The sequence below is a fragment of the Elephas maximus genome, chromosome 7 (assembly GCF_024166365.1).
Source record: "Elephas maximus indicus isolate mEleMax1 chromosome 7, mEleMax1 primary haplotype, whole genome shotgun sequence".
NCBI lineage: Eukaryota > Metazoa > Chordata > Mammalia > Proboscidea > Elephantidae > Elephas > Elephas maximus.
This window is the reverse complement of record NC_064825.1, coordinates 60,104,077-60,131,776: the sequence shown is the minus strand read 5'-3', so window position 1 is coordinate 60,131,776 and position 27,700 is coordinate 60,104,077. Positions and strand designations below refer to the sequence as shown.

General features: G+C 48.5%; 1 protein-coding gene across 3 annotated transcripts; it reads left to right on the top strand.

Moving 5' to 3' along the window:
- Positions 1 to 306: 306 nt before the first annotated feature.
- On the top strand, positions 307 to 27,700 carry TRIM3 (tripartite motif containing 3). Of its 3 annotated transcripts, XM_049890367.1 has the most exons (13): positions 506 to 698; positions 903 to 1,205; positions 9,687 to 9,852; positions 16,789 to 17,020; positions 17,242 to 17,393; positions 17,597 to 17,777; positions 18,056 to 18,788; positions 18,912 to 19,015; positions 24,711 to 24,878; positions 25,096 to 25,264; positions 25,536 to 25,606; positions 26,870 to 27,010; positions 27,134 to 27,700. In XM_049890367.1, the coding sequence occupies exons 3-13, from the start codon at positions 9,722 to 9,724 to the stop codon at positions 27,284 to 27,286; spliced, it is 2,235 nt and encodes a 744-aa protein (XP_049746324.1). In that variant the 5' UTR covers positions 506 to 698; positions 903 to 1,205; positions 9,687 to 9,721; the 3' UTR covers positions 27,287 to 27,700. The 3 variants fall into 3 exon arrangements, with proteins under 3 accessions (XP_049746321.1, XP_049746324.1, XP_049746322.1); XM_049890364.1 differs by lacking the exons at positions 506 to 698; positions 903 to 1,205 and adding an exon at positions 307 to 496; XM_049890365.1 differs by lacking the exon at positions 903 to 1,205.

The window sequence follows — 27,700 nt, the reverse complement described above, 5'->3', positions numbered from 1 at the left end:
CTTATCCCAGTCCCTGAGACCAACTACACCGCCCCTCCCTCGGAGCCCTCGGGAGCCAGAAGCAGCTGGCTGGGATCCGGGATCCGGGATCCGGGATCCGGCTCACCTGCTCCACAGCGCGACACCGGAGGCAGCGCCCACAGGAGCCGCGGGCGTGGGGCGGGGGGGTGACCGACTCGATACGGGGCGGACTCGGGAGGGGAGAGCGGGCGGGGAGTGGGCGGGATCTCCGCGGCGGTGGGCGGGACGTGGGTGGGTCTTCAGCACTTGAGTCGCCCCCTCCCCCGGCCCGTCCGCAGCCCCGCCTGGGCCCCTCCCTCCGGCCTGTGCGGCGGGTCGGGCAGCGGCGCCGGCGCGGGGACAGGCAGAGGCGCGGGACGTGGGGCGGCGCCGCGGACAGGGCCGGGCGGACGGGCTCTGGCAGCGGGGGCAGCGCCGCGGGCCCCTCTGAGTGGCCGCAGTCTGGGCCTTGGCCCTCCCATCCTTCTCCGCCGCGGTGAGTGCGACGGGCGGGGCCCAGGCGTGCATTTGTATCCCTGTCTACCGGGTCCCGGTCTGGGTCCCAGCAGTGTGTCTATCCGGGTGTCTGTGGGTGGGGGCGCGGATGCTTTTCAAAAGCTGTGCCTGTCTCTATCCACGTGAGGCGTGTCCATGTCCGTGAGAGCAGCTGGGGTATTCTTCAGGCTGTGGCTGCTCAGGTGAGGTTTGTGCTTGAGGGGGGAGGCGCGGGTGGATGGGTGGTCCCTTGGAGGAGCGCGGGGCTTTGGGAGCTTGAGTGTGTTGGCGGAGGGTGCGGAGCGCTGCGGCCGAGGGTGGGGGGTGGGGTGGGGTGGGGTTGCTGAGTGGGACTCTGGAATCTTGTGGCCCAGCTTGTCTGAAGGGCTCCTTTCTCCCTGGTGCAGACACCTCCACCTCTTGCTCCTCCGCTCCATCCTCCTCCGGGCACCCAGAAGCCCACCAGGCAGGATGGAGGACACTCTTGCCTCTCCTAGCACTGCTCGCTGGACAGGAAGCCTCATCCGGAGGCTGCTTCTTGTAGGAAAGGATCCCTCAGGTTCTCTTGCAGCCTGGGCCCATCCTGGAGGACCCCAGGCCCCTCCCTCGTTCTGGCCTCCCTCCCCTCTGGATTTGGTTTCAGATCCTGGGCTTCAAACCTGCAAGGACAGATGGTTGCAGGTTGGAGGGGCAGGCTGCACTCCAGGGAGGTCAGTCCAACTGAAAGCAGGCCCTGGGCATATTCCCGGTGTGGGGGTCTGTGTGGTGTGTGAACAGCAGAAGGCCAGGATAGGTCCCAGGAAGATCAAATCTGTGAGGTCATAGCAGGTGCAAGGTCCTCTTCACAGGTCTCCCCCTGTATGTCCAGCTCGCCAGTGCCCTTTCATCTCCTAAGCGGGGCTCTGATTTGCCTGCAGAAATGAAGTCAGAGCTGCAGGCCTGACAGTTGCCCTGCCCTTCTTGGCTTGCATACCTCCAGTGACAGAGCACTTACTACCTTTTGCTGTTGGAAAGCTTAAGCAGGGGTCTGTCTCTTCTTGAGCTTTGTTCACTTGTCTTGTTATTGCTTTTGCTTATGCCTTTCTCTCTAGTGAGAGGAAACTGCAGAGATTTAAACATGGCTCTCTTGTCACCAGGATATACTGGCACTTTCTGTGTGCCAAGTACCACCTCACCCACTTAGAGGACAGTGGCATTCTTGCTGAAAGAAGAACTTGAGCAAAAGCTCAAGATGGGAGAGTATAGCCTAGGTTCAGAAAACAGCAAAACCATATGGCTAGAGTAGAGGGTGCCCAGAGAAAGTATCATGGGTGACTCAAACTCAGCAAACATTTACTTTAGAAGCGAGGTAGGGGCAACCGTGACCACCGTCTAACATACCTAGCCTTATGATAAAAAAAAAAAAAAAAAAAAAAACCATTGCCTTCGAGTCGATTCTGATTCATAGTGACCCTATAGGACAGAGTAGAACTGCCCCATTGAGTTTCCAGCGAGTGCCTGGTGGATTCGAACTGCTGACGTTTTCGTTAGCAGGTGTAGCTCTTAACCACTACACCACCAGGGTTTATGATAGAAGCTAGAAATTAAATCGTCAAGGGAGCACAAGATGGAATTTAATCAGGGGCACATTTTACAACCTGTAGGGGCACTTGGCCGGAAATGAAACTTTGGGGATCTCAGAGTTTGGGAACAAAAAGACCGCTCCTTCTAATTTACAAGTAAGGGATGGGAATGGGAAAAGAACTTGTCTGGCATCTCACTTCAAGTTGGTGGAGTTAAAATGACAGAGTCAGAACTAGAGCCTAGTTATCCTGACCTTTAAACCCAGACACAGAATCAGAATTTTAGAAGCAGAAATCAAGGTGAAAGAAGAAGAGGAACTGAGAAGATTCCTGGGGTTCTGATTCATGTGACAAGGTGGATGGTGGTGCCTTTCATTAAGATAAACACAGCAGGAAGAGTAGTTGAGGGGAAAATGAATTCAGTTTTGGACCAGTCCCTATGCATCATCCAGATAGAGATGTCCAAGATGCAGTAAGATATACAGGCCTGGGATTCAGGAAAGCCATCTGCATGGGAGATAAATCTTTAGGAGTCATTTAACAACTGGGTGCTGACTGAGTCCATGGGAAATGATGAGATTAACCAGTCAGAGTATGAGAAGCGAGAGAAGAGTCCCTAGAACAAAACGCTGTGGAGCTAAACATTTAAGGAAAATGCACAGTGGAGGGGCAGCCAGAGTGGCAAGCAGAGAACCTGTACTGAGTAGATCATGAAAGCATCCAGTATAGCCTCTGTCCTTTTGAGTCTTGCTCTCTTGGCCAACTGGTCCATATTTCTTAATTTTTATGCTTCTGTTTCTTAGTTCATTGTTTTCCCAGTGTACCTATCAAATTTCTATTTATCCCCCAAGGCCCAACTCAAATATTCCTTCCTCTGGATGCCTCTTTATTTTCCTCTAACACCTTCAGAGTTAGGCACTTCGAACATGTTAATATCATGACATTTATCACGTGGTAGTTATGAATTTCCATGTCTGTTTCCCACATCAGTCTAAGAATATGTGAAAGACAGGGACTACATCTGATTCAGCTTTATATTTCCAGTTCCAGGTTGAGGAACCTGGCATAGAGTGTGTACAGGGAAGTTTGATCATTTGATAGGTTGATCAGTTGATGGAATGGTTTATTACCTTAGTCTGGCAGTGGTGGGGAAATGGTACTGTGAATTTCATCACTTCCCTTACCTCCAGTCTTACTGAAGGAGTTCCTTGGAGTTGAAGACTTTACCTTATCCAAGGTTTCATCTGTTCCAGAGAAACTCCAAAGACTATAACCTGCAGTCATTTGTCATTTTGCTGAGGCCTTAAATGATTAAATATGCTTGGAGGCTAGTGAGCAAGACTGAGTCATTTTAGTCAGTAAGCCTAGCTGACCTCACACATCCAGTTTTCAACAATGCAATGGTCGTCTGCACTCACAGCTGTGTAAATCGTGTACACTGGGAATCTTGTGAAGTTTAGGAGGAAGTTATGGGGTGAAAGTAGACGTTGTTTGAGAACGTGGAGACGCGAAAAGCCTTGGCACATGTCCCTTGCAGATGTTAAGGATCTAGTGGAATCAGCACTGATCATCTTCATTTGCTCACAGTTTACTTCCTCCTCAGTCCCCTTGACCTGGCTTCCTCTCCCCCGGCCCCTGGAAACCACACTCCCCGAGGTTACTGACAGCTTCTTTTGGGCTTTAGATACGGGGCCACTCTGCAGCATTTCACAATGAAGATCACTCCCTCATCTGTGAAACTTTGTTCTCCCTTGCTTTTTAAAACATCTCTCTTTTCTGCATCTTCTCTATTTCTGACAACACCTTCTCAATCTTCTTAGCTGGCATTGCTTCCTGGGCTTATCCCTTAAATGTCGAGGTTCTTCAGTGCTCACTCACAGGCCTCCTTTCTCGTGTGACAACCTCTCTGGCCGATGTCATCCATTTCCGTGGCTTCAAGTATCATCCTTATACCCTCGACTCTCAATTCCACATTTCCAGGCTAGACTTTTTTCCTAGACTCTATCTTATCTTTCCAACTGCCATCTGGATCTCTGGTTGAATGCGCCATAGGTACCTCAGATTCATCACATGAAACACTAAACTTGTTACCCTCTTATCAAAACTGCTCCTCTTCCAGAGTCTCCAAGCTAGAAAACTGGGAATCATCTCTGACTCCTTTTTCTTCTCCAACTCTTTACATGAAATCACCCAGTCACCGAGTTCTGTTGATTCCTCCCTATGAAATCCACTTTGACCTCCCCTCCCCTAATTAAGGCCACCATCATCTCTCCTTGGGAATATTGTACAGTCTCTTAATTTTCAACTTTTGACCCCTCTTAACTATTTTCCACATCACAGTAAAAAATTTACTCTCGTCACTCTATGCTTAAAACCCTTCTGTAGCTTCCCTTTGCTCTTTGGATAAAGCCTTAAGCCCTAGCAGGAAAGAGTAAAGTGTGACCTCCTTAATAAGATCAACAAAGCATTGCATGATCTATCTCCTGCCTAACTCCCCTCTTCTTTCTTAGCCCTCCCCTGTCACAGTGTGTAATCCAGGCCACTGATGGAGAAGTCACCAAGCTCTCTGTAACTGGTACTCACCCTGTAGTGCTCAGCTTGAATGCCACTTTCTCCTGGAGAGCTCTTCTTGACCTCCAGCCTCCACACCCACCCCTGACCCAGATCTGGGTTGGGGACCTTCTCTGTACTTCCTGGGGCAACCTGTGCTTCCCCATCATAGCCCTCACCACATTCCATCACAGGAATCTGTTTATCAGACTGTGGAATCCATGAAGGCTGACCTGTGACTATTTATCTTTGTATCCCCAGGCCTAGCAGATGTGCTGAGTGAATGCTGAATGTGGAAATAAGATGCCTTTAGAACTGAGCCTTAAAAGATGGGTAGGATAAGAGATGCGGGGATGGCCGGAGGCAGCCTGAGAAGGGAGTCCAACACCCTCCAAGTATCTGCTGTGATAAACAGTGGACTTAAATCACTGCCTGTAGGACCTTGGGGGCAGATCTCTAGAACACAGTGGGATGGGAGAGGTGGGAATAGGTGTGCAGGAGAGTAAGGGAATCTTAGACTTTCAGGCTGGGATATGGCCTCAGCGGCTGCATGCCCAGTACTTCTGGGTGGGGAACTAAAGCAGGAAGGGGAAGGGAGGGAGGAGCTGCCTGTCCTTGGATGTTGTCCAATCCCCGCCTTTGTGTGACAGGCTGGGAGAGCCCCTTGGGCTTGGAGAGAGGCGGAGCCTGACGTCCAGCTGCCCCATCAGGGCCCAGCAGACCACTCCTACTCTTCTTCCTAGTCCTCCACCTCACCAGACTGAAGTCTCAGCTCGGCTCTGGCCTGGCCTCCTGTTCCTTCAGTCTGTCCTCCCTCCTGCTATGTTGTCTTGGTATTAGGTCTCCAGATCCAGAACCCTCACATCTGGAAAGAACCTCAGGGTCCAAGTGCCCACATCAGGGGGAGGATGCTCTCAGGCATGCCCTTCCCATTCTACCTCCACCCATGCTCACACAAACATAGGCAAGGGCATATGCAGCCCAGACTCTCTCCTGCCCCTCTCCAGACCTCGAGGTTCATTGTCTTTTAGAGAGGCCCATGATGCATCTAACTAGGCACAGATAGCAATGACCTGGCCCTTGTCATTGCTTTTTTTGAAATAGTCCAGTATTTTTCTGCCTCTCTTCATGGCCAAATTTGTCTCATAATTTGTCTACATCCACTGTTAAGCTCTTCATCTACCATTCATTCTTCAGTCATGCTAACCTGGCTTCTGCCCCCACCACTCTCTGTCTGGTAGATACTCTTCCATACTCATCTTACGTCACCCCTCTTTTCTTGAATCACTCTCTTCCTTTGATTTTCTTGGTCTCTTACTCCCTTGGTTTTGTTTTTGTTTTCTTCTCATCCCTCTGGGCTCTCTTCAGTCTCTTTTGCTGGCTCCCCTTCCTTGTGCTGGGCCCTTTTCTTCTCACTCTGTTCCTAAGAAGTCTCATCCATTCTCTTTGCTTTAAGTACCATTAGTATGCCAGTGATCCCAAATCAATAACCAACCCAGACCTCTCTTTGGAGCTCCCATATTCTATCCCTTATTTGACATCTCTATGTTGGGTGTTATGTGGACATCACACAGGCACCTCAAACTCAGTATACCTGAAACAGAATACTCTAATCAGCCCTTCCTTAGCTTTCACTGTCTCTGTGCATGACCCATCATTTGCTCAGACAAGAAACCTGGGAATTATTCTTGACATTCCTTTTTCCCTCTCACAGCCAATCCATCACAATGTCTTTTTTATTTTATCTCATGAATATTTCTCAATCAATCCACTTTTTGCCTATAACTCTGATAGTGTGCACTATTAAGTTCTCACCTTAAGAACTGCGATAGCTTCCTAACTGGTCTCCCTGCAGCCACTCTTGCTCCTCTCCAATCCTCACAGTTGCCAGAGTAGCTTTGTATTTTTTGTAAACTATATGATTGGCCCAACTTAGAATAAAACCCAGATTCTTCACATGACCTCCAAAGGCCTTCATGATCTCATCTCTGCCTACCTTCCGAAACTACCTCTTACCTTTGCTCTAACATGGGTTCTCATTTGAGTTTTCTGCCCTAGAGCCTCCATTCATGCTGTTTCTTTAGGCTAGAATGATTTCCCTCCCTGGTTCCCCGATGCCCCCATCCTCACCCCTAGAATTTTTCTTCTGTCCCTCAGAATGCTCCTTGGAGAGATCTTCCCTCATCACCCAATCAAAAATATTCTTTCTTGTATCATCCTTTTCTCCTATGTGCTTTTTGTCATAGCATTTTTTTTTTCAATTTGCAATTATATTTATTTGTTTGCTTACTTTTTAAAATATCTGTCACCACCTTCCCACCAGAAGAACAGTGACCATATCTGTTTTGTACATCACTCTATCTATCTCTAGCACCTGTACAAAGTAGGCACTTAATATTTGTTGAATTACTGGATGCATTCAATAAATACAGATCAGTCCTTAGGTCATGCTCAGTGCTAAGTGCTAGGAATAAAAAAAAAAAAAAAAAAAAAATCTAGCCCCTACCCTTAAGAAATCTCCATGCAGTGGAAGTAACAAGAAACAAGAAAACTATAGTATAATTTGATAAGGGCTAGGATGGAGGAAACACAGGGTGTGAAAGACACAGGAGCCCTGATGGGCACAGTGGTTAAGAGATAAGCTGCTAACCAAGAAGTCAGTAGTTTGAATCCACCAGCTACTCCTTGGAAACTCTATGGGGCACTTCTGCTCTGTTCTGTAGGGTCGCTATGAGTTGGATCAACTCGACAGCAATGGGTTTGGTTTTGGAAGGGACACAGAGGTGGAATACCTAGGCCCCCCCCTGAAAAAAAATAAAGACCCAAACCCATTGACATTGAGTTGATTCCAACTCTTAGCAACCTTATAGGACAGAGTAGAACTCACCCATAGGATTTTCAAGGAGCCGCTGGTGGTTTTGAACCGTTGACCTCTTGGTTAGCAGCCGAATGCTAAACCACTGCGTTCCGCAGCAGGGATCTGCACCCAATCCAGGCTTGAGGAAATCAGGGAAGGCTTTCTGGAGGAAGTGACATTTATGTGGAGACCTGAAGGATAAATAGGAGTCAGCTGGGCATGGAGGGGCAGGAAGAGAATCTCAGGCAAAGGGAACAAAATATGACAGCCTATACGCGAAAGAGAACAAGAAGCCTTCAGGAACTGAAAGGAAACCAGTGTGGCTGATCAAAGAATTGTGAGGGATGAGGTTATAGAGGAAGATAAGAGCCAGACAAAAGGAAGTCTTGTTGGCCAATTTAAGGAGTTTGGACTTTGTCCTTTGGAATGGAGAGTCACTGAAGGAATTTAAACAGGGAGTTACTTTATTTTTATTTTTATTTTTATTGTGCTTTAAGTGAAAGGTTACAAATCAAGTTAGTCTCTCATACAAAAATTTATATATACCTTACTATATATTCCTAGTTGCTGTCCCCCTAATGAGACAGCATACTCCTTCTCTCTACCCTTTATTTTCATGTCCATTCGTCCAGCTTCTGACCCCCTCTGCCCTCTCATCTCCCCTCCAGAAAGGAGCTGCCCACATAGTCTCATGTGTCTTCTTGATCCAAGAAGCTCACTTTTCACCAGTATCATTTTCTATCCCATAGTCCAGTCCAATCCCTGTCTGAAGAGTTGGCTTTGGGAATGGTTCCTATCTTGGGCAAAGAGGAGGTCTGGGGACCATGACATCCAGGGTCCTTCTAATCTCAGTCAGACCATTAAGTCTGGTCTTTTTACAAGAATTTGAGGTCCACATCCCACTGCTCTCCTGCTCCCTCAGGGGATCTCTGTTGTGTTCCCTGTCAGGGGAGTCATTGGTTGTAGCCAGGCACCATTTAGTTCTTCTGGTCTCAGGCTAATGTAGTCTCTGGCTTATGTGGCCCTTTCTGTCTCTTGGGCTCATAATTACCTCGTGTCTTGGTGTTCTTCATTCTCCTTTGATCCAGGTAGTTTGAGACCAATTGATGCATCTTAGATGGCCGCTTGCTAGCGTTTAAGACCCCAGATGCCACTCTTCAAAGTGGGATGCAGAATCAAACAGGGAGTTACTTCTAACTAAGCAGCTGGCTAGGAGTTCCTGGATGGGTGCAAAGAGTTAAGCGTTCGAGTGCTTGACTACTAACTGAAAGATTGGCACTTTGAACCCACCCAGAAGCATCTCCAAAAACAGGCCTGCCGATCTGCTTCCAAAAGGTCACAGCCTTGAAAACCCTATGGAGAGCAGGTATAATCTGCACACATGAGGTTGCCATAAATTGGAATTGACAGCAATGGGTTTGTTTTTGGTTTAGTAACAAGATCTAGCCTGTGTTTTGTAAGACTCATTCCAGCTCCCAGGGGGATGGAGGAGAAGGCACAAGTGAAAAGACAGGGATACCAGTTCGGAGGCTACTGCTGTATTCCAGGAAAGAATTAATGGTGACCTGAACAGTAGGTGTGGGGTTGGAGAGAAAGGGATGGATTTGAGATATTCAGGAGGCAGAATCCACAATACCTGTATACTGATTGGATGTGGAAAAGAGTGAAATTCCAGGCACGTGTGCTGAGAGATGTGCCAGGTCACAGATATCAGAGCTGCAGGTCATCAGAGGAGAGACACTCCATCAGGAAAGGTCTCCTGGAGAAGGATTTGGGAGAGGCAGAGGAGATTTGGGGGGGAGGGGGCAGGTGGCGGGGTGCGATAACAGTGAAAATGGGCATCCTTTAACGGGCACTCAACGTGTACTATTTCAAATTCTCAAAATAACCACTTGAGGAAGGGTTTACTATTCCCTTCTTACAAAGTAGGAAAGTGAGGCTCAGAGAGGTTATTTGAATTGTTCAAGGTCACGTATCTGGTAAGAGGCTGAACCAGGTTTGAAACCAAGTCTAACCTGAAGCCTGTGCTCTTAACCAGAGCACTATGCTCAAGGGTCATTCAATCCACCTACTCCACCGTGCTCCTGCCAGAGCACTGTTCTGTTCTGCCCCTGGCCATAAAGAAATGGAGGCCAGTTCTCTGCAGGGGACTGGAATGGTGGGGCTCTAGTGGGGAGTGGGAGCATTGTCCACCCTGGTGCTGACCATCTCTCTGTACACAGGCTGGTGTGAGTGATAGGAACCATCCGTGAGCACCATGGCGAAGAGGGAGGACAGCCCCGGACCTGAGGTCCAGCCAATGGACAAGCAGTTCCTGGTTTGCAGCATCTGCCTGGATCGGTACCGGTGCCCCAAGGTTCTGCCTTGCCTGCATACCTTCTGTGAGAGGTGAGGGGGGTCTGTACCAGGGTGGGATGAGGACATTTGGGGCCCCCATGAGAAGGGAGCCATGTGTGTAAACCTGTAACAGGTAAGAGAAGTATATATAAGCATGGGAAGGGAGCCGTGTGTGTAAACCTGTAACAGGTAAGAGAAGTGTGTATACGCGTGGGAAGGGGGTGGGTGAACCCCACCTGCAAGAGATCCGGGTGTGAGTGCAAGAATCTGTAGAAGGCCCGGAAGCTCCTAACAGTGGGCCATGGTCTCTGCTCAGAATGGTGCCTTCTGTGCCAGTTCTCAAACCCCAGGGCAACCTTGATACTGTTAGAGCAGCCAGAGCTGCTGGGACCCCCAGTCAGCTCTGGCACCAGAAGAGTTTGTGACCAGTGGGAGGATATTTGAAGCTAAGCCTGTCACTCCCTGTCTATCCTCATTTTATCCTCTGGCACTATGTAAAAGTCAACCCCTCCCACCCTCTAGTTTTTGTTTTGTTTTTTTTTTTTTAAATCTATAATTCAGCCTTTCATTCAACAAATATTTATTGAGCAACTACTAAGTGCTAGACCCTCTCCCACGTACTGGGTATGCAGTGATGAACAAAACAAATCTGATGCTTGCTTCTAAGGAGCTTACAGTATATGAAGGAAAAAGATAATACAGGCAGTCCCCAGGTTATGAAGTCTGACTTACATATATTCCATAGAACCAACCCCCTAAAAGTTCGAGGTACATATAATGGTTCGAAATAACAAACGGGCACTACTTTCAGACGCACATCAAAACATTATTATTATTATTACTGTATTATTATGTTAAAAATGTTCTAGTGTATGTGGAAGTATTTCTTTAATGCTTTTATGCATAGAAAGGTGCACTATATACTAAGACAAACTTTTTTTTTTAAGACAAACTTTCGACTGACGTCAGATACAAACTGTACCTAACTATTCTGACTTACGTACAAATTCAACTTAAAGACAGACTTAGGAATGGAACTCGTTTGTAATCCGGGGAGTGCCTGTAATCAAATAATCATACAGACAAATGTAATATTTCACGCTTAATAAGTGCCTCAAATAAAGGCTTACAGTGCTATGAGGGCTTAGCATCTAGTATGAGAATCAGGGAAGGATTCCTTGAGGAAGTAGCCCTTGAGGTGAGATCCGGAGGGTGAATAGGAGTTAACAGGTGAAGGGGACAGAAAGAGCATTCAAAAAGGCCATGTGGTATGAGGGAATATGTCAGGTAAGAGGGCCTAGAAGAAGCCCGGTGAAGCTGGAGCAGAGCAAGTGTGACTGGGTGTCACGGGATGAAGCTAGAAATGCAGGTGGAGGCCAGACCACACGGGGCTTCGTAGACCTGTTGGGGAATTTTATCTTCACCCTGAGAGCCACACGAAGCCTTAACAGGGTTTTATGCACAATCACATTGGTGTTTTGACAGTATTCTCTCTCAGGCTCTCATCCCTCATCACTCTGTCTTAGGTGCCCTGGTCCCTGGCTCTTCTCACCATTATCTCCACCTACGCCTTCCCTCTGCCTCCTGCCTTCACAGAAACCTGGCTTTGCCCCAGGGATGCTATTTCTGGCTTTGCTCTTTGAGATTAAGGCTGTACCTCCCTCTTCCCTTCATTGTTGCTATTGGTCTAGCAACTTTTTATCACTCCGCCTCTTTTACTGTAGACTTTGGAAAGAGTCTCAGCCTTCCTGCCCATTCCAAGTTCTTCCACCATCCTGGGTGACTTCACTACCTACTTATGCCTCTTGTCCATTTCATCTCCAGTAACCTCCTCCTCTCTGCCTCAGTCACACTTCCCTAGCCACACCCTGGATTTTGTCATCACCCAAAATAATACCACTTCTGTGGTCATAAACTCCAATACCATATCCCTTACTCTAATACCCCGTTCTTACCTTCCATTACCCATTCCATCTTCTCCTCAAAGCTACCAACCCCATCCAGCCTCCCTTTCTTTCTTACCTACATGAATCCTATGGTTAACCATAATTCCCTCCCACCTTCGCCCTTTGCTAAACCCACCCAGCAGAACCTCAGTCCTGGATCAGAGCTACAATTGGATGTCTCTGCAACTTCTCCTACACCCAGATCACTGAGCACTCCTAAAGAAAATGAGCACCTGGGAAATTATGACAGTATCTCCCATTTATTGATTGCTTACTATTTACCGGAAACCCTGGTTGGCTTAGTGGTTAGGAGCTACGGCTGCTAACAAAAAGGTCAGCAGTTCCAATCCACCAGGTGCTCCTTGGAAACTCTATGGGGCAGTTCTAATCTGTCCTATAGGGTCACTATGAGTTGGAATTGGCTTCACGGCAATGGGTTTGGTTTTTAGGTTTACTATTTACCTAACTTACTTAATCCTCACAATACTTTATTATCCCCATTTGGAGGCAGAAACTAAGGTTCAGAGTAATTAAGCAATTAAGGAATGTTTCCAAGGTTACACAGGAAGTACGTACGTAGCAGAGGTAGGAATCCAGGTTTGACTGCAGAGCCTTCACATTTAACTACCACTTATTCATTTATTCATTGGTCCTTGCTGTCAAAGAGCTTATCCTGTAGTGGGCAGTAACAATAAGCAAACAAACAAGAGAGTTACATCTTATGCTACGTGTTTTACAGGAAATAAACAGGAGTAGGTCGGCAAGGGTAGACCAGGAGAGACTACTCTATCAGCATGGGTAGACCAGGAGAGACTACTCTATGTAGAAAGGAAGGCTCCCTGAGGAGGTGACACTTGACCTGAGACCTGAGGTTGAGAAGGAGACAGATATGTGAAGATTGTTCCAGGCAACAGGAAAAACCTGTGGAAAGGCCTTAAGGAAGAAAAAAGTGTGGCATGTCCAGAGACTAGAAAAAAAGCTAGTGTGGCTGGAGAGTAGTGCATGAGGAGAAAAGTGGAATGAGGTGAGGTCCAAGAGAATCAGGGTAGTTCGTAAGGGAGCTTATAGGTTTTGGGAAAGTGTTTGGATTTTATTCTAAGTACAATGGGAAACCATCAGAGGATTAAACAAACGTTTTTCAATTAAAATTATTTTTATGGTAACAGTTTTATTGCAGCAAAAAGGATACAAATGAAGAGACCCATAGGGTGAGGTCTGGGAGGGTTCCCAACGCAGAGCTTACGTGTCCCAAAAAGAGACATGCTATCCTCCCATGTGCATCGATGTCTTTCACCAACCAGGAAGCCCCTGGAGGGTTTTTTGAAGCAGGGAAATAATGTGATATAAATTAGATTTTTTAAAAGATCATTCTGACTGCTTTGTGGAGAATGGAATGTAGAGGAGCAATAGTGGACACAGGAGACCAGTTGGGAAGCTATTGTAGTAAGGCAGGTATGATTAATGAATAGGAGGTCTTGATAAGCTCGAAGATGTTTTGCAGAGGAAACACTAGATTCACTGAGCTGGGAAGAGAGCTGCCAGAAACAGAGTGGAATGGTCAATATGCAGATTTCAGAGTAGATGCATGACTATTGATGAGATGTGGGTGGTGGTGGACAGCTGAGGTGAAGTGGATGAAAGATCACGGAGGGTGAGAAGGTCAAGGAATTAAGAAGTTATGGGTGTGTAGGTCACCTTGTGAATGTCAGAGCCACTGAGAATGAAGGCAGAAGTGTGTGTGTGTGCATGTGTGTATGCTGGGGTATGGGGAGTGGCTAATAAAGAGAATGAGCCAGAAGAAAGATTTCAGTGAATGGAGCGACTGTTAGGTTAGTGGAGACAATAACAAGGAAGGTGGTATAGACAGAAGGCATGAGCTTCAAAAATGCTGAAGAATAGTTTAGAAATGTTCCAGTTAGGAGCAAGGAGGATCAACCCCACCTCCTGGCCCTAAGGAATGTGGAGTATGAGAGAAAAACCACTCTCTACTTGAGAGAGCTGCAGGGAAAACTAGGTAACAATTAAATAAATTAATGTTTGTGAAGCACTTCGGACAGTACTCCTCAAAAGGAGCAGGGACGTTCAGAGAAGAGATTGAGGATATGGGAGAGTTTATACAATTCGGATCTTCCCTCCATAAATTTATGGTTTCCACACACACAGCTGCCCTCAGTCCTAATTCTCTGTTTCTGGTAAGCTTCCTCTCCTCCCCTGAGTGACTAATCCTAACAGTCACCATTATCCTTAGATTCTCCCTCCTTTATGTTCAGCAGCTGATCTTGTCTGAGGCAATGTTAGGAATTCTCTCTCTCTCTTTCATCTCCCCAGCCCCTTGCTTATCTACACCCACCTTCACCCCTTCCCCCTTCCTTTCATTTAGAGGATGGGGTCCTCTCCTCTTCAGGCCAACCTGAGCCAACTCTTGTCCCCATCCTAAAGACCTGTCCCATCAGTCTTCTAGTCTCCTCCACCTCTCCCTCTCTACTGGTTCCTTCTCAATTTATGAACACATGCAAGATTTCCATTTAAAACACACAAAGAAAAACTCTCTTTTGTTCTCCCCCTCTAGTTGTCATCCAATCCCTCAACCCGCTTCTCATTCATACTTCTAAGCTACCATTTACTCTAACTTCTTTACCCCACCACTCTACTGACACTGTTTCCCTTACAAAGTGCCCTCACATTTGCCAAATTCAGTGGACATTTCCAGTCCTTACCTTACCTGACTCCTCATCTTCTTTTGACGTTGATGACTATTCTTCGCTCCTTCCGGAAATACACTATTCACTTTCTTCCCTGCTGCTGTCTCTCCTCCTTCCTCTCTGCCTGTTCCTCTTTGCTGTCCTCATTCAGAATTGGCTGAGTGCTCTGTCCTGCTCTCTTCTCACTCTGTATCCCTCCTTGGCTGACCTTATCCTCCCCCATGACTACAGAAACCATCTAAATGCCTACAGAACCCCCATCTCTATCTCTAGCCTGCCTTCTCTCCAACTGTCTGCTGGTCTCCTCCACCTGATGTCACACTGGTATGGTAAACTCAGCGAGGACAAGACTGAACTCATCTTACCCAAAAAGCTACTTACGTTTCTATGTTTCTTATGTTAGTGAGTGTCACCACCATCCACTCAGTCACCTAAACTAGTAATCTGGGAGTCAACGAAGACTCATCTGTCTCACTCCCTATGTGTAACCAGACAACACCTCCTACTGGCTTTACCTCTTAAATATTTCTCAAATCTGTACCTACCTTGTAGTCTTTGTTGCTACTGCCCAAATGCAGGTCCTCCCCACCTCTTGCCAATACTATTGCATGACTTTGCCTGGGATTTGAATCCAGGCTCCAGTGCTTCCTAGTTCTGTTACCTTGGACAGCTCACCCTTTCAGAGCCCATTTCCTTTTCTAGAAAAAGGAGATAGATTTCACTACCTTAGAGAATTGTTAAGAATAAATGTAAACTCAGAGTAGGCAGTTAATAGAACAAATCCAGCTAGCTTATGTGTGTATGACAAAATGCTCAACCTCCCTAATATTCAGGCTAATACAAATTAAAGTAAAAATGAGAAAAATCACTTTACACAAATCAGAATTTCAAAAAATATTTAAAGATAGTAACGTCTACTATTGTGGAAAAATGAATATTTACAGTAGCATTAGAAGTGATTGGGTGAGATATAGAGATACTGGTTTATATAAACGAATTTTAAAAAAGAATATTGTTTAATAAGAAAATAAGATGCAGGAAGTTATTTAATCATATTTGTGTAAAATAAATAATAACATACAGTAAAGCACAAAGCACAGCACCTGGCACCTAAATATTTAATAAATGGGAACTGGATGATGACAATGATGATTCCACTGTCCCCTGTCTGCTTTATAAAATGTCAGCCTGGCATGCCACTCTCCTGTGGCTCCCTATTGCTGTTGGGATAATTTCTAAACTCTTTGGAGTGGCCCATGAGACCCCGTGAGCTGGCTTCTGCTTCCCTCTCCAGAATTTTTTACATTTTCTTGCCTTGGACTTCGTCTTCAGCATACTATGCTGCTTCTTGCCACCTCTTGTATCTGGAACACCTTTCCCCCTTTCCCTGTGCTTTTCCGTAGTCAGGCTAACAATCAGTTATCCATGAAAATTTGGCTACGTCACCTCCATGTGAAGCCTTTCCTGGCCACCCTCTCCACCCATGGTGGCCTAGATACCACTTCTATGCATTTCTTTGTCACTGCATCAAGTGTATTCCTTATATCAATAATAAATAATATTAAAAGCCTACATTATATACTGCTTTCTGTGAGTCAGGCTTGCTTCTTTTTTAAAAAAATTTTATTGTACTTTAGATGAAAGTTTACAGAGCAAATTAATTTCTCATTAAACCAGGCTTGGTTCTATGTACTTTACATTTAATCCTCCAATACCCTGTGAGGTTTATATGGTCTCCATCTTACAAAGGAAGAATCCTTACCTCATAAAAGTTAAGTAACTGGTCCAGGATCACAGTGTAGTAAATGGCCGACCTGGGAGTTGAACCCAAGCAGCCTAGCCCCAGGACACATGGCCTTAATCATTACACTATTCACACTCTAAATTCTCTATTTCTGTGACTTTTTTGACTCTGTAGACTGGAAGTATTTTAAGGGCAGGCACTGTGCCTTATTGTTGTATCCCCAAAGCTTGGCACAAATTTGGCAAGTATAGTCAGCTGGTAAATGTTTAATGAATCAATGAAAGGGGAGCTAGTTGAATATTCTCTGTGAGAAGGCTTTATAAACACCTGTGAAAGGTGAACCTGTGTTTGTGCCACTGAGGAATGCAGATATGTTTGCTCTTCTGAGAGTGGTCAGGGATGTGTTTCTACTCAGGGATGAGGCTTTTTACACGTACTGGCAGAAAGGATCGTGTATCAACTAGAGAGGTTTCAAAATAAAGTGTAAAGGCATGCCTGTGAAGAGAGGGGTGTACCATATAGGAGGTGTGAGGTGGGGTATGCTGGCCCATCCCATCCCCTCTCCCAGCTCTAACTCCCCCTCGTCCTGGGACAGATGCCTCCAGAACTACATCCCTGCCCAGAGCCTGACGCTGTCCTGTCCGGTGTGCCGGCAGACGTCTATCCTCCCTGAGCAGGGCGTCTCGGCACTGCAGAACAACTTCTTCATCAGCAGCCTCATGGAGGCCATGCAGCAGGCACCTGATGGGGCCCACAACCCCGAGGACCCCCACCCCCTCAGTGCTGTGGCTGGCCGCCCCCTCTCCTGCCCCAACCATGAAGGCAAGGTGGGCCCAAGCAGGCCCAGTGAGGCCAGGACTTGGGGTGGGTGGGGGATGAGAGGCGTGGGGGGGCCAAATGGCTGTGGGTGAGAGGGTGTTACTCCAGATTACCGTTCCAGGTAGGGGGCACACCTGGAAGATGACGGGCAGGGAGGGCAGATGGGGTGGGAAGAGGCAGAGAAGTTGGGTGTGCAGCTGTCACCTGACTGGCGTCCTTGCTCCCCCAGACGATGGAGTTTTACTGTGAAGCCTGTGAGACAGCCATGTGTGGCGAGTGCCGCGCAGGGGAGCATCGGGAGCACGGCACGGTGTTGCTGCGGGACGTGGTGGAGCAGCACAAGGCAGCCCTGCAGCGCCAGCTTGAAGCAGTGCGCGGCAGGTAGGCGGCAGGTGGGGGCCTTGGGATGGTGTCTCAGTAGGGCAGGAGAGAGACCCTGGTTGTGAGGAGGAAGGCCTGAGGAGGGCAGGGAGGTCCTGGCCAAGGACTCTCCAGGAGAGCACCATTTGGGTTCCCAGGGAGAAGGGATGGTTTGGTGAGGGTGCCCTGCAGCAACCCCTGTGTGAGATGCTTCCCCTTCCCAGACTGCCACAGCTGTCTGCAGCTATTGCCTTAGTCGGGGGCATCAGCCAGCAGCTGCAAGAGCGCAAGGCAGAGGCCCTGGCACAGATAAGCGCAGCCTTTGAGGACCTGGAACAAGTGCTCCAGCAGCGCAAGCAGGCTCTGGTCAGCGACCTGGAGGCCATTTTTGGAGCCAAGCAGAAGGTGCGTGTGTCCACCCCTCCCTGCAGCTGTTCCTTATGGGATGGCCTTATTGCCTCCATTGCTCCCTCTGCTTCCCACACCTGTGTGCCTCTTTCCCCAGGCTATACTTTCGGCCTCTAGACATGGGCCCACAGGTGCTGCGGGAGTCCGTGTTTCTTGTCATCTGTGTTCCTTGTCCGCTCCCACCCTCTGCCATGCCACAGCACTGCAGCTCACCAGGAATCCCAGAGATCCCGTCTGTGCCAGTCCCCACCCAGCCCTCCCATCTCCCTCCTCAGGTGTTGCAGTCCCAGTTAGACACACTGCGCCAGGGTCAGGAGCACATCGGCAGTAGCTGCAGCTTCGCAGAGCAGGCCTTGCGCCTAGGTTCCGCCCCGGAGGTGCTGCTTGTGCGCAAACACATGCGAGAGCGCCTGGCAGCTTTGGCTGCGCAGGCTTTCCCAGAGCGGCCGCATGAGAACTCGCAGCTGGAACTGGTCCTTGAGGTCGATGGGCTGCGGCGATCAGTGCTCAATGTGGGTGCGCTGCTCACCACGAGCGCCACTGCACACGAGACGGTGGCCACGGGTGAGGGCCTGCGTCAGGCGCTAGTGGGCCAACCTGCCTCGCTCACCGTCACTACCAAAGACAAGGACGGACGGCTGGTGCGCACTGGCAGTGCGGAGCTGCACGCAGAGATCACGGGACCTGACGGCTCACGCCTTCCTGTGCCTGTGGTGGACCACAACAATGGCACGTACGAGCTAGTGTACACCGCACGCACCGAGGGTGAGCTGCTCCTCTCTGTGCTGCTCTACGGACAGCCAGTGCGTGGCAGCCCCTTCCGCGTGCGTGCCCTGCACCCTGGGGACCTGCCACCTTCCCCGGACGATGTCAAGCGCCGAGTCAAGTCACCCGGCGGCCCGGGCAGCCACGTGCGGCAGAAGGCGGTGCGTAGGCCCAGCTCCATGTACAGCACAGGCGGCAAACGGAAGGACAACCCTATTGAGGACGAGCTCGTCTTCCGCGTTGGTACAGCTGGCCGGGGGTGGAGACAGAATGGGGTTGGCTCAGGCAAGGGTCAATTGGGAAGTGAGGCTCAGAATGACCTCTTGAGTGAATTTTTTTGTTTCCCTTGCTCTCCCATCCTTATAGGCAGCCGCGGACGGGAGAAAGGTGAATTCACCAATTTACAGGGTGTATCAGCAGCCAGTAGTGGCCGCATAGTGGTAGCAGACAGCAACAACCAATGTATCCAGGTAAGTGCCCTTCCCATCCTCCCCAACATCAAAATAAGGGTTCTCAAGCTACAGCCTCTTGAAAAACAGGGTGTACAGGTCATCTCCTGAAAGATGAAACCCTACAGATAGTACCATTCCATAAAGAGCCACCCTTACCCTACCCATTTCCCACCCCACCCCCACCCGCAGTAACAGTAACCAGCACCTTCACGTGACTTACTGTGCTTATAACCTCTACCTCAGAGTCCTTGGCTCAGGCCAGATCAGCTTCTGGTCTCCAGACTCTGGCACATTCCTTTTTCCTCCTCTGCCTCCACTTGAGCCTACACTGGCTGGCTTACTTGCTTCCTTTTCTCCTAATGTGCAGGATGCAGGCTCTGCCTTTCCCTGCTGTCTTCCACCATAACTGTCTGGTTCCCGACTGTATGTTGTCTGCAGCTGGTCTCTGGAAACATTTGGTTGGCTAGACAGTCAAATCGGGGTAACTTGTAAAAGGGGGGTGCCTTTCAGTGGCTGGAGTCCCTAGTGGCACAAATGGTTAAGTATGCAGCTACTAACTGAAAGGTAGCTTGGAAGAAAGACCTAGTGATCTACTTCGAAAAAATCACAGCCACCGAAAACCGTATGGAGCATAGTTCTACTCTGACACACTTCAGGTTGCCGTGAGTCAGAGTCTGTTCCACTGCAGTAGGGTTTTTTTGTTTGTTTTCAGTGGCTAGAAGTTGTAGTGCTGCCGCACAGGTAGTCCTGCCCCTGCCTTCCCAGTATCTCATAACATATGATTAAAGCTTCAGACGCTGAATGGGCATGGTCTCTGCTGTACTCAGAGCTCCTTAAAGCCAAGAAAGGTGGCTTTCTCTCTCTTTATTCCTGGAGGAGAGCCCAGCAGGCACCAGTGTGGTAGACACAGTGTTGTGGTTGGAAGTTCAGGCCCTGAAACCAGACACCTGGGCATGAATCCTAGCTGTGCCCCTTACAAACAAGTCATGTGACCTTTCTGAGCTTCAGTTAACTCGTGTAAAATTAGCAGAATAATACTTCATAGTGTTGCTGGGAGCATTAAATGATGCAATGTACCTTGTTGGACACAGAGTGAACTTTTTAATGTTGGCTATTGTTAAGAATGTCTTATCCAGTTGGAGGCTGTAAACAAAGGCAGGGAGGTGGAAAAGTGCTGGAGCGGGGTTGTTCAGGGAACTGGAAGGATCCCAGTGGGTCTGGAGATAGATGACTGTTGGGGGTGGGGTAGCTGAGGTCGGATTGTAAACAGTTTTGGAATTTTCAGTTTATCATGTAGGAGATTGTTTCCAACTACCATACGCTTCGGTTCTTGGAAATATTTTATCGGTTAGCAAAACTTTTCCCTGAAGATCCTTACTTCACAACGCCTATAAATTTAAACTTCATAAATGGAAATCTTTACCCTGCCTGAGTGCTGTCGAAGCTCCAGCTCTGCCAAAGGTCTGTCACCTCAGTGCTCAGGAAAACTCACGTCAGCGCTCCCCTGGCCCCTGCTTTCCACCTAGCAAGTGGTGGCCACCCAGACTTGTCTAGCTCACCTTGATTCTTACCCAATTCCCAAGAGCAGAGAGATGGAGAGGCCCAGGTCAGCACAGGGAGGCTTGTGGGCCTAGCCTGGATGGTGGGGAGGGTATGGGGAGGAGTGTGTTGAGACTCTACTGGGTCACATCCTCCACCTTCCTCCACTTCCTTTTCTACCCCAACTGCCAGGAACGCTTCCTGGCACAAAGGCTGAGATTTGAAACATCTTCCCTGGTATGTGCACGTATGGGTACCCACATGCGCAGCAAGACCTGTGCCACTTTGTCTGCTCCAGTGAGGGGCTGTGCTGTCAGTTCTTCCAGGGTGGAGAGTTGAGAGGTAGGGCTCGGTGCAGCCCCCTCTCTCTTCCAAATATCTGCTAGTCCTATAGCCATCCTCTTTGCTTCTACTTCCACTCGCATCTCAACTTCATAGCTGCTGGGAGTCTGGCTTTCGGATTCCAAAACTGAGTGTCTGCTTCTCTTCCTCTGAGGTCCTCAGAACTGGTGTGGACCAAACTCCCAGATCTGCTGTCACCTCCCTCCCCTTAGTCAATGAAGGTTGGGGTCTGTTTTAGTTTCTTAGTGCTGCTGGAACAGAAATACCACAAGTGAGTAGTTTAACAAATTTATTTTCTCCCAGGTTAAACCAAAAAACCAAACCCATTGCCATCGAGTTGACTCCGACTCATAGTGACCCTATAGGACAGAGTAGAACTGCCCATAGGATTTCCAAGGCTGTAAAGCTTTGGAAGTAGACTGCCACATCTTCCTCCCTCTCACATTTTAGGAGACTACCAAAACCCCAGTGCCTTCGAGTCGATTCCGACTCATAGCGACATTATAGGCCAGAGTAGAACTGCCCCATAGAGTTTCCAAGGAGCGCCTGGCAGACTTGAACTGCCAGCCCTTTGGTTAGCAGCTGTAGCACTTAACCACTACGCCACCAGGGTTTCCTTTAGGAGACTAGAGGTCTGAATTTAGGGCACTGGCCCTAGGGGAAGGCTCTCTCTCTGCCTGCTCTGAGGGCAAATCCTTGTCTCAGCTTCTCTAGCCCAGTGTTCCTCAGATCTTTGGACACATGGCATCTGTCTTTCCCCCCACGTGTGTTTGCTTGGCTCTGTGCCTAATCTGCTCTTTTTAGATCTTGGAAGTCATTAGTTTCAAGCACACCCTACACGGATATGACCTCATTAACATAACAAAAAACCCTATTTCCAAATGGGATTAAATCTACAGGTATAGAAGTTAGGGCTCCAGTACAATTACAAGGGAACACCATTCAGTTCATAGCAGGGTCCTTGTGAACTTTTTCCCTTTGGTGCCTTCCATGTGGATGGTGAGGCAGATCCCCTCAGTGGGCTGGACCAGCATCAACTGACAGGGAAAAAACATTCTGTGATTTTACAGGAAGAATTTGAATTGTGTATATTATATCCTTCTGTAAATTGTCTTAGTCCAGAAATTTTATCAGTTCTTCCATGAAGCTTCATCATCTGCTTCAGGCAGAGAATTCATCACATCGTTCTCAGAGTTCCTCCAGCCTTTTGCTGTAGCAGTTTCATTCTTTCCTGGAATCACTGGTTGGTTTTGTTGTTGTTTTGCTTTTTGTTTTTGCCTGGTTTTGTTTTATTTTGTTTTAATCTCTTTCTTCCACTAGACTCTGAGATCTCTGAAGCCAGGGATCTATTTATTGCTGTCATGGTATGTTACCATCGTTGTTAGGTGCCATCAAGTTGGTTCTGACTCATAGTGACCCTGTGTACAACAGAATGAAACACTGCCTGGTCCTGTACCATCCTTACAGTCGTTGCTATGCTTGAACTCATCATTGCAGCCACTGTGTCAATCCATCCCTCTGAGGGTCTTCCTCTCTTATGCTGACCCTTTGCTTTACCAAGCATGGTGTCCATCTCTAGGGACTAGTCCTTCCTGATAACACGTCCAAAGTACATAAGACAAAGTCTCGACATCCTCACTTCTAAGGAGCATTCTGTCTATACTATAGGAAAGAAATGTTAAGGACCAAACTGGTGCACCAGCAGATTCTAGAGAAAGCAAATACAGTAGGTTTTGCTGAGCCATCTCTTAGAGAGATCAAGAAATGGCAGGACTTGGTGGGTTAGGTGGGTGGTGTTACCATTCACTATGATGGGGCACAGGAGGAGGAGGAGCAGGCCTGGGGATAAGCTGATGAATTCACTTTTCCAAATGCTGCGTTTGAGGTAACTGTGCAGCATCCAAGTGGAGATGTCCAGTGTGCTCTGGGTGAGCTGAGGAATTCATTCATGTGTTGAATGTCTACTATGTGCCAGTTGCTGTATTAGTAATGGAAATGCAGCAGCAAACAAAACAGACATGGTCTCTGCCCATGCGGAGCCTATATCCTTATAAGTTGTTGTTGTTAGGTGCCGTCGAGTCAGTTCTGACTCATAGGGACCCTATAGGATAGAGTAGAACTGCCCTATAGGGTTTCCAAGGAGTGGCTGGTGGATTTGAAATGCTGACCTTTTGGTTAGCAGCCAGGCTCTTAACCACTACGCCACCAGGGCTTCCTACAAGCGGATACAGGTATTTAACAGTTATTTAGTTCCAGAGGTGATCGTTATTGTGACAAGAGCTATCAAGTATACATCATGGAGACCTAACTTTCTGTGTGAGTATCGATTCAGAGGTGGGGGTTGGTCAATAAAGCCTTCTGTGAAAAGTGACCTGGAAATCCTGAGACTCAAAGATGAGGAGGAGTTGCGCAGGTTTAAGGGGTAAGATAGGATAGGATGGGAAGAGTAGGACCCCCCCCCCTGCCTCCATCAGGGCTGAATCTCAAGCTGAGCTGCTCAGACTGGAGGAGGCAGATGCACTACCTCACTGCTGGTCTGGTGGTACCTTTTCGTCTCTCTCATATTAACTCTTCAGGCCTGTGGTATCTCCCTCTGGTCCTGGCAAACACTGTCCCACCATGGTGACAAGGGCAGAACCCGGGGACTGCGTTGTTTAGCCTGGTGGAAGTGAGCATCAGGAGGGAATGATGTCTGTTGGTGGGACCAGTTCAGATAGCCCTGCAGGCCTAAGAGGTGGGGGGAGGGAGGGAGAGCCCAGCCCACTAAGGATGGAGCAGGTCTAGATCAGAGAGCAAGGCCCAAGGCCAGAACTTGAATTCTCCAAGGCTGATCCTGGCTCTGATTCATCTTGTGTCCCCAGAGCCTATAACAAAGGAGAGTGTGTGAGACTATTGCATGAGTAATGTTTTGACTGTGAAGGAAAAGTAAGAAGGCTTAGCTTAAGAAGGAAAGAGGCTTAGCTTAAGATAGGTGATTCTAGGTTGGAGAGATCTGAGCATGTTGGTTGGCTAAGGAAAAGGAGCCCCAGGGGAAGGGGAGAGGTAGAAAGATTCACTCTGTCCAAGAGGAAGGTTACCTTGTCAGCCTATACCCCGAATGACTTGCTGACCCACCAAACTAACCCTGGTATACTTTCTTTTCCCCTTTCTGTTCTGACCCTAAGTCCTATTGAGTCACCCCCAATATATTGCCTGAGTCCATCTACTTCTCTCCAGCCAATTACCCTGGGGCAAGCCATCATGATTCTCACCTGGATTACTGCAACAGCCCCTGACTGGTGGCTGGCTTGCAGCTAGAGTGTTCTTTCTTAAAAGCAAATCTGATATTGTCCTTCCCCAGCCCAAGAGTTTTCAGTGAATCGCCATTATACCCAGGATAAAACATCACTGCTCTTATTCACCTGAGTGCTTCCTGCTGTCCAGCTCCCCTGCACAGGTCCTAGAGCACTGCCCATACTGGACTCAGTGCCTTTTACATTCTGTTCACTCTGCCTAAATGCCTTTCCTCCTCTTCCTTTACTGGCAGGCTTTGGTTCCTCTCTTGGCATCCTTATTAAGCTGTTAGCTCATATATCCCCTTCTCTGTGGAGCCTTTCCTGACCACTTTGCCTCTCACCCCTTTCATATTTTCACAACCCATTTACCCCTCTGCTGCATGTCCCCTGAGGTCGGATTCCTCCCTGTATCCCCAGCATGGTGTCAGTAAGTGCTTGCTGAATGACTGAATGGATGGGGGCTGGGGTGGTCTCCTTCTTCAGGACCCTGCTTCCTTCCCTCTGTGCCCACAGTCTCTCCCCTCCTTCCCGCTCCCTCCCTCGATCCTCTGCTCCAGGTTTTCTCCAATGAAGGCCAGTTCAAATTCCGTTTTGGAGTCCGAGGACGCTCACCTGGGCAGCTGCAGCGCCCTACAGGTGTGGCGGTGGACACCAATGGAGACATTATTGTGGCAGACTACGACAACCGTTGGGTCAGCATCTTCTCCCCTGAGGGCAAGTTCAAGGTGAGAGGCCTGCTGTCCCTGTACTGTCTGTACTCCTAGTAGCCAGCTGAGCTGACCATTCTAGTGTTTCCTGATGGCCAGGGCCTAGACTAGTCCATTCCTGCCTCCTCCTGCTTTCTGGTCCATCCCTAGCCCAAAGTTCTGTTTTGGAGCCAGGTTGAGACTATTTCCCCTAGCAGTCAAGATAAAGTGACTTATGGGTATCCCCTCCCTCCAGACCAAGATTGGAGCTGGCCGCCTCATGGGCCCCAAGGGAGTGGCCGTAGACCGGAACGGACATATCATTGTGGTGGACAACAAGTCTTGCTGTGTCTTCACCTTCCAGCCCAATGGCAAACTGGTTGGCCGTTTTGGGGGCCGTGGGGCCACTGACCGCCACTTTGCAGGTATTGGAGGACAATTGAGAGATCTGTTCTGATATCCTAGTCCCAGAGAACTGCCCTGATATCCCATTTCTAGACACCCTTCTATATCTTGGCCCTAGAGACCCTCTTTTTCCTATACCCTACACCCATTATTCCAGAGACCTCCTCCTACTTGCCCTAGCCCTAGACACCCTACCCATTTCCTAACACCTCAGCTTTATCATCCCAGATACTCTTCCCATCTCACTCAGTATCCCAGCTTACTACCCTAGAGACCGCTTTATATTTTCAGGGCCCCATTTTGTAGCTGTGAACAACAAGAATGAGATTGTGGTGACGGATTTCCATAATCATTCAGTGAAGGTTAGTATCCTCCCACCTCCATGACCACTGCCCCAACTTCCTTTCTTCTTCTACAAGACTCTTCTCTCCCTCACTTTCTTTTTTCCCCCTTTGAGATTAGTAATTCAAATAATAAGCATTTATAGCCTGGCTACTTTGTCACAGATACTATGCCAGAAGCTGGGGATACAGTAATGTACAAAGCAGACACATTCCCCATCTTGGTTATAGTCTAGTAGGGAAGAGAAAAGGGTAACCAGGAAGTTACAAGATGATGTGATAGGGAAGTGTAGGAACTGGAAGGGCACAGGGGACACATTTGATTCAAGTGAGACTATTTGAGAAAGACCTAAAGCAAGCAACCAACCAACCCACTGCTGTCGAGTCGATTATGACTCACAGCAACCCTATAGGACAGAATAGAACTGCCCCGTAGAGTTGTCAAGGAGCGCCTGGCGGATTTGAACTGCTGACCTTTTGGCTAGCAGCCCTAGCACTTAACCACTACGCCACCAGGGTTTCCAACCTAAAGCACAAGTGGGAATTAACCAGATGGTAGAGTATTTTTTTTTAGAGAAGGGGACAGTATTTGAGTCAAGACCTAGAGGTGGAAACCCTTACGGTGTGTTCAGGAAACCCCCAAGAAGTTCATACTGGGTTTGCAGAGGAGTGTGGTGCAAGGGAAAGATGAGGTTTATATGCCCCATTAAGGAGCTTGCTCTCTTCCTAAGACCTATGGGGAGCCATTAAGGATTGCAGGCAGGGGAGTGATACAGTCCTGTGTGTCTTAGAAAGATCACTCCAGCTGCTGCATTGGAGGGAGAAAAATTAGAGACAGGTTTTGCCTTTACAATAATCTTACAGTAATCCAGATGAGAAATGATGAGGACCTGGACTATGGTAAAAGGCAGTTGCAACATATAGATAGGGTACAGCTTTGAGAGAGGTATTAGAGATAGAATCAGTGAAATGTGTTAATTCATTGTCTGTGAACCAGTGGAGAAGGTGGAGTCAAGAATGACTCATGGCCAACTGGGTGGTGCTAGTCACTGAGATAGAGAACTCAGAAGAACTGCTTTCTCAGGGATAATGGGCTGTTGGATTTGACATCTGCTGGAGATGGTCAGTAGGCAATATGGTACATGGATGTGAAGCCTAGGAAGAAGGTCTGGGCTGTAGCTGCAGATCTGGGGGTCCTCATCCCTGGGGCTTCACGCCATCCTCCTCTAGTCCCTATCCTTTCTTGAGGCCTGGTCCCTAGTCCCCAGCACCTTCCCCTGCTAGGTATACAGTGCCGATGGCGAGTTCCTCTTCAAGTTTGGCTCCCACGGTGAGGGCAATGGGCAATTCAATGCCCCCACGGGAGTAGCTGTGGACTCCAACGGAAACATCATTGTAGCCGACTGGGGCAACAGCCGCATCCAGGTGAGTAAGGCCCAGGGATGCCATGGGGGTAAGGCTTCCTGTTGTGCCCTGTACACACTGCCCTCCACAGCCCCTCATCTGCCTGATCTTGCCTCTCTCCCCAAATCTCCACTCTTTACCCAGGTATTTGACAGCTCTGGCTCCTTCCTGTCCTATATCAACACATCTGCAGAGCCACTGTACGGCCCACAGGGCCTGGCACTGACCTCGGATGGCCACGTGGTGGTGGCTGATGCTGGCAACCACTGCTTTAAGGCCTATCGCTACCTCCAGTAGCTGCACAGGGGCCCCACCTGGCTCATGGAGGGACGGACATAGGGGTGATTGGACAAGAGGGTCTGGCAGGAGGTGGGCCAGACCTGGCAGCACTGAATGTGGGCTGTGGGCGTGGGCGCGCCCGGTGCCCTCCCTCTTCCCCTTCCCCAACCCCACGGTTGCACTTTATTTATTCGGTTCTTGCTTTGGTGACTGGGTGGGCCTGGACTCTGGTCCCCAGGATGTGTGCAGAGCTTCACCCTAACCCCTTACACACCTCCCCTGCCCCCTCAGTCTGCTCCCCACCCTCCAGCCTGGGGCCGGAACAGCCTGTTACTCCAGGGCACAAATCCCTCTGGTTGTCTCCCTACCATCCCCATACACACTGACAGAGACAGCAATACCCCACCCCTCCATATTAAATAAATGTCTTCA

Excerpts from the sequence above, each read along its gene's own strand:
- TRIM3 (XM_049890364.1), top strand. The coding sequence starts at position 9,722 with ATGGCGAAGAGGGAGGACAGCCCCGGACCTGAGGTCCAGCCAATGGAC. Across the intron at positions 17,394-17,596 it reads CTTGAAGCAGTGCGCGGCAG|ACTGCCACAGCTGTCTGCAG; the intron begins GTAGGCGGCAGG and ends TCCCCTTCCCAG. Across the intron at positions 24,879-25,095 it reads CCCCTGAGGGCAAGTTCAAG|ACCAAGATTGGAGCTGGCCG; the intron begins GTGAGAGGCCTG and ends CCCTCCCTCCAG.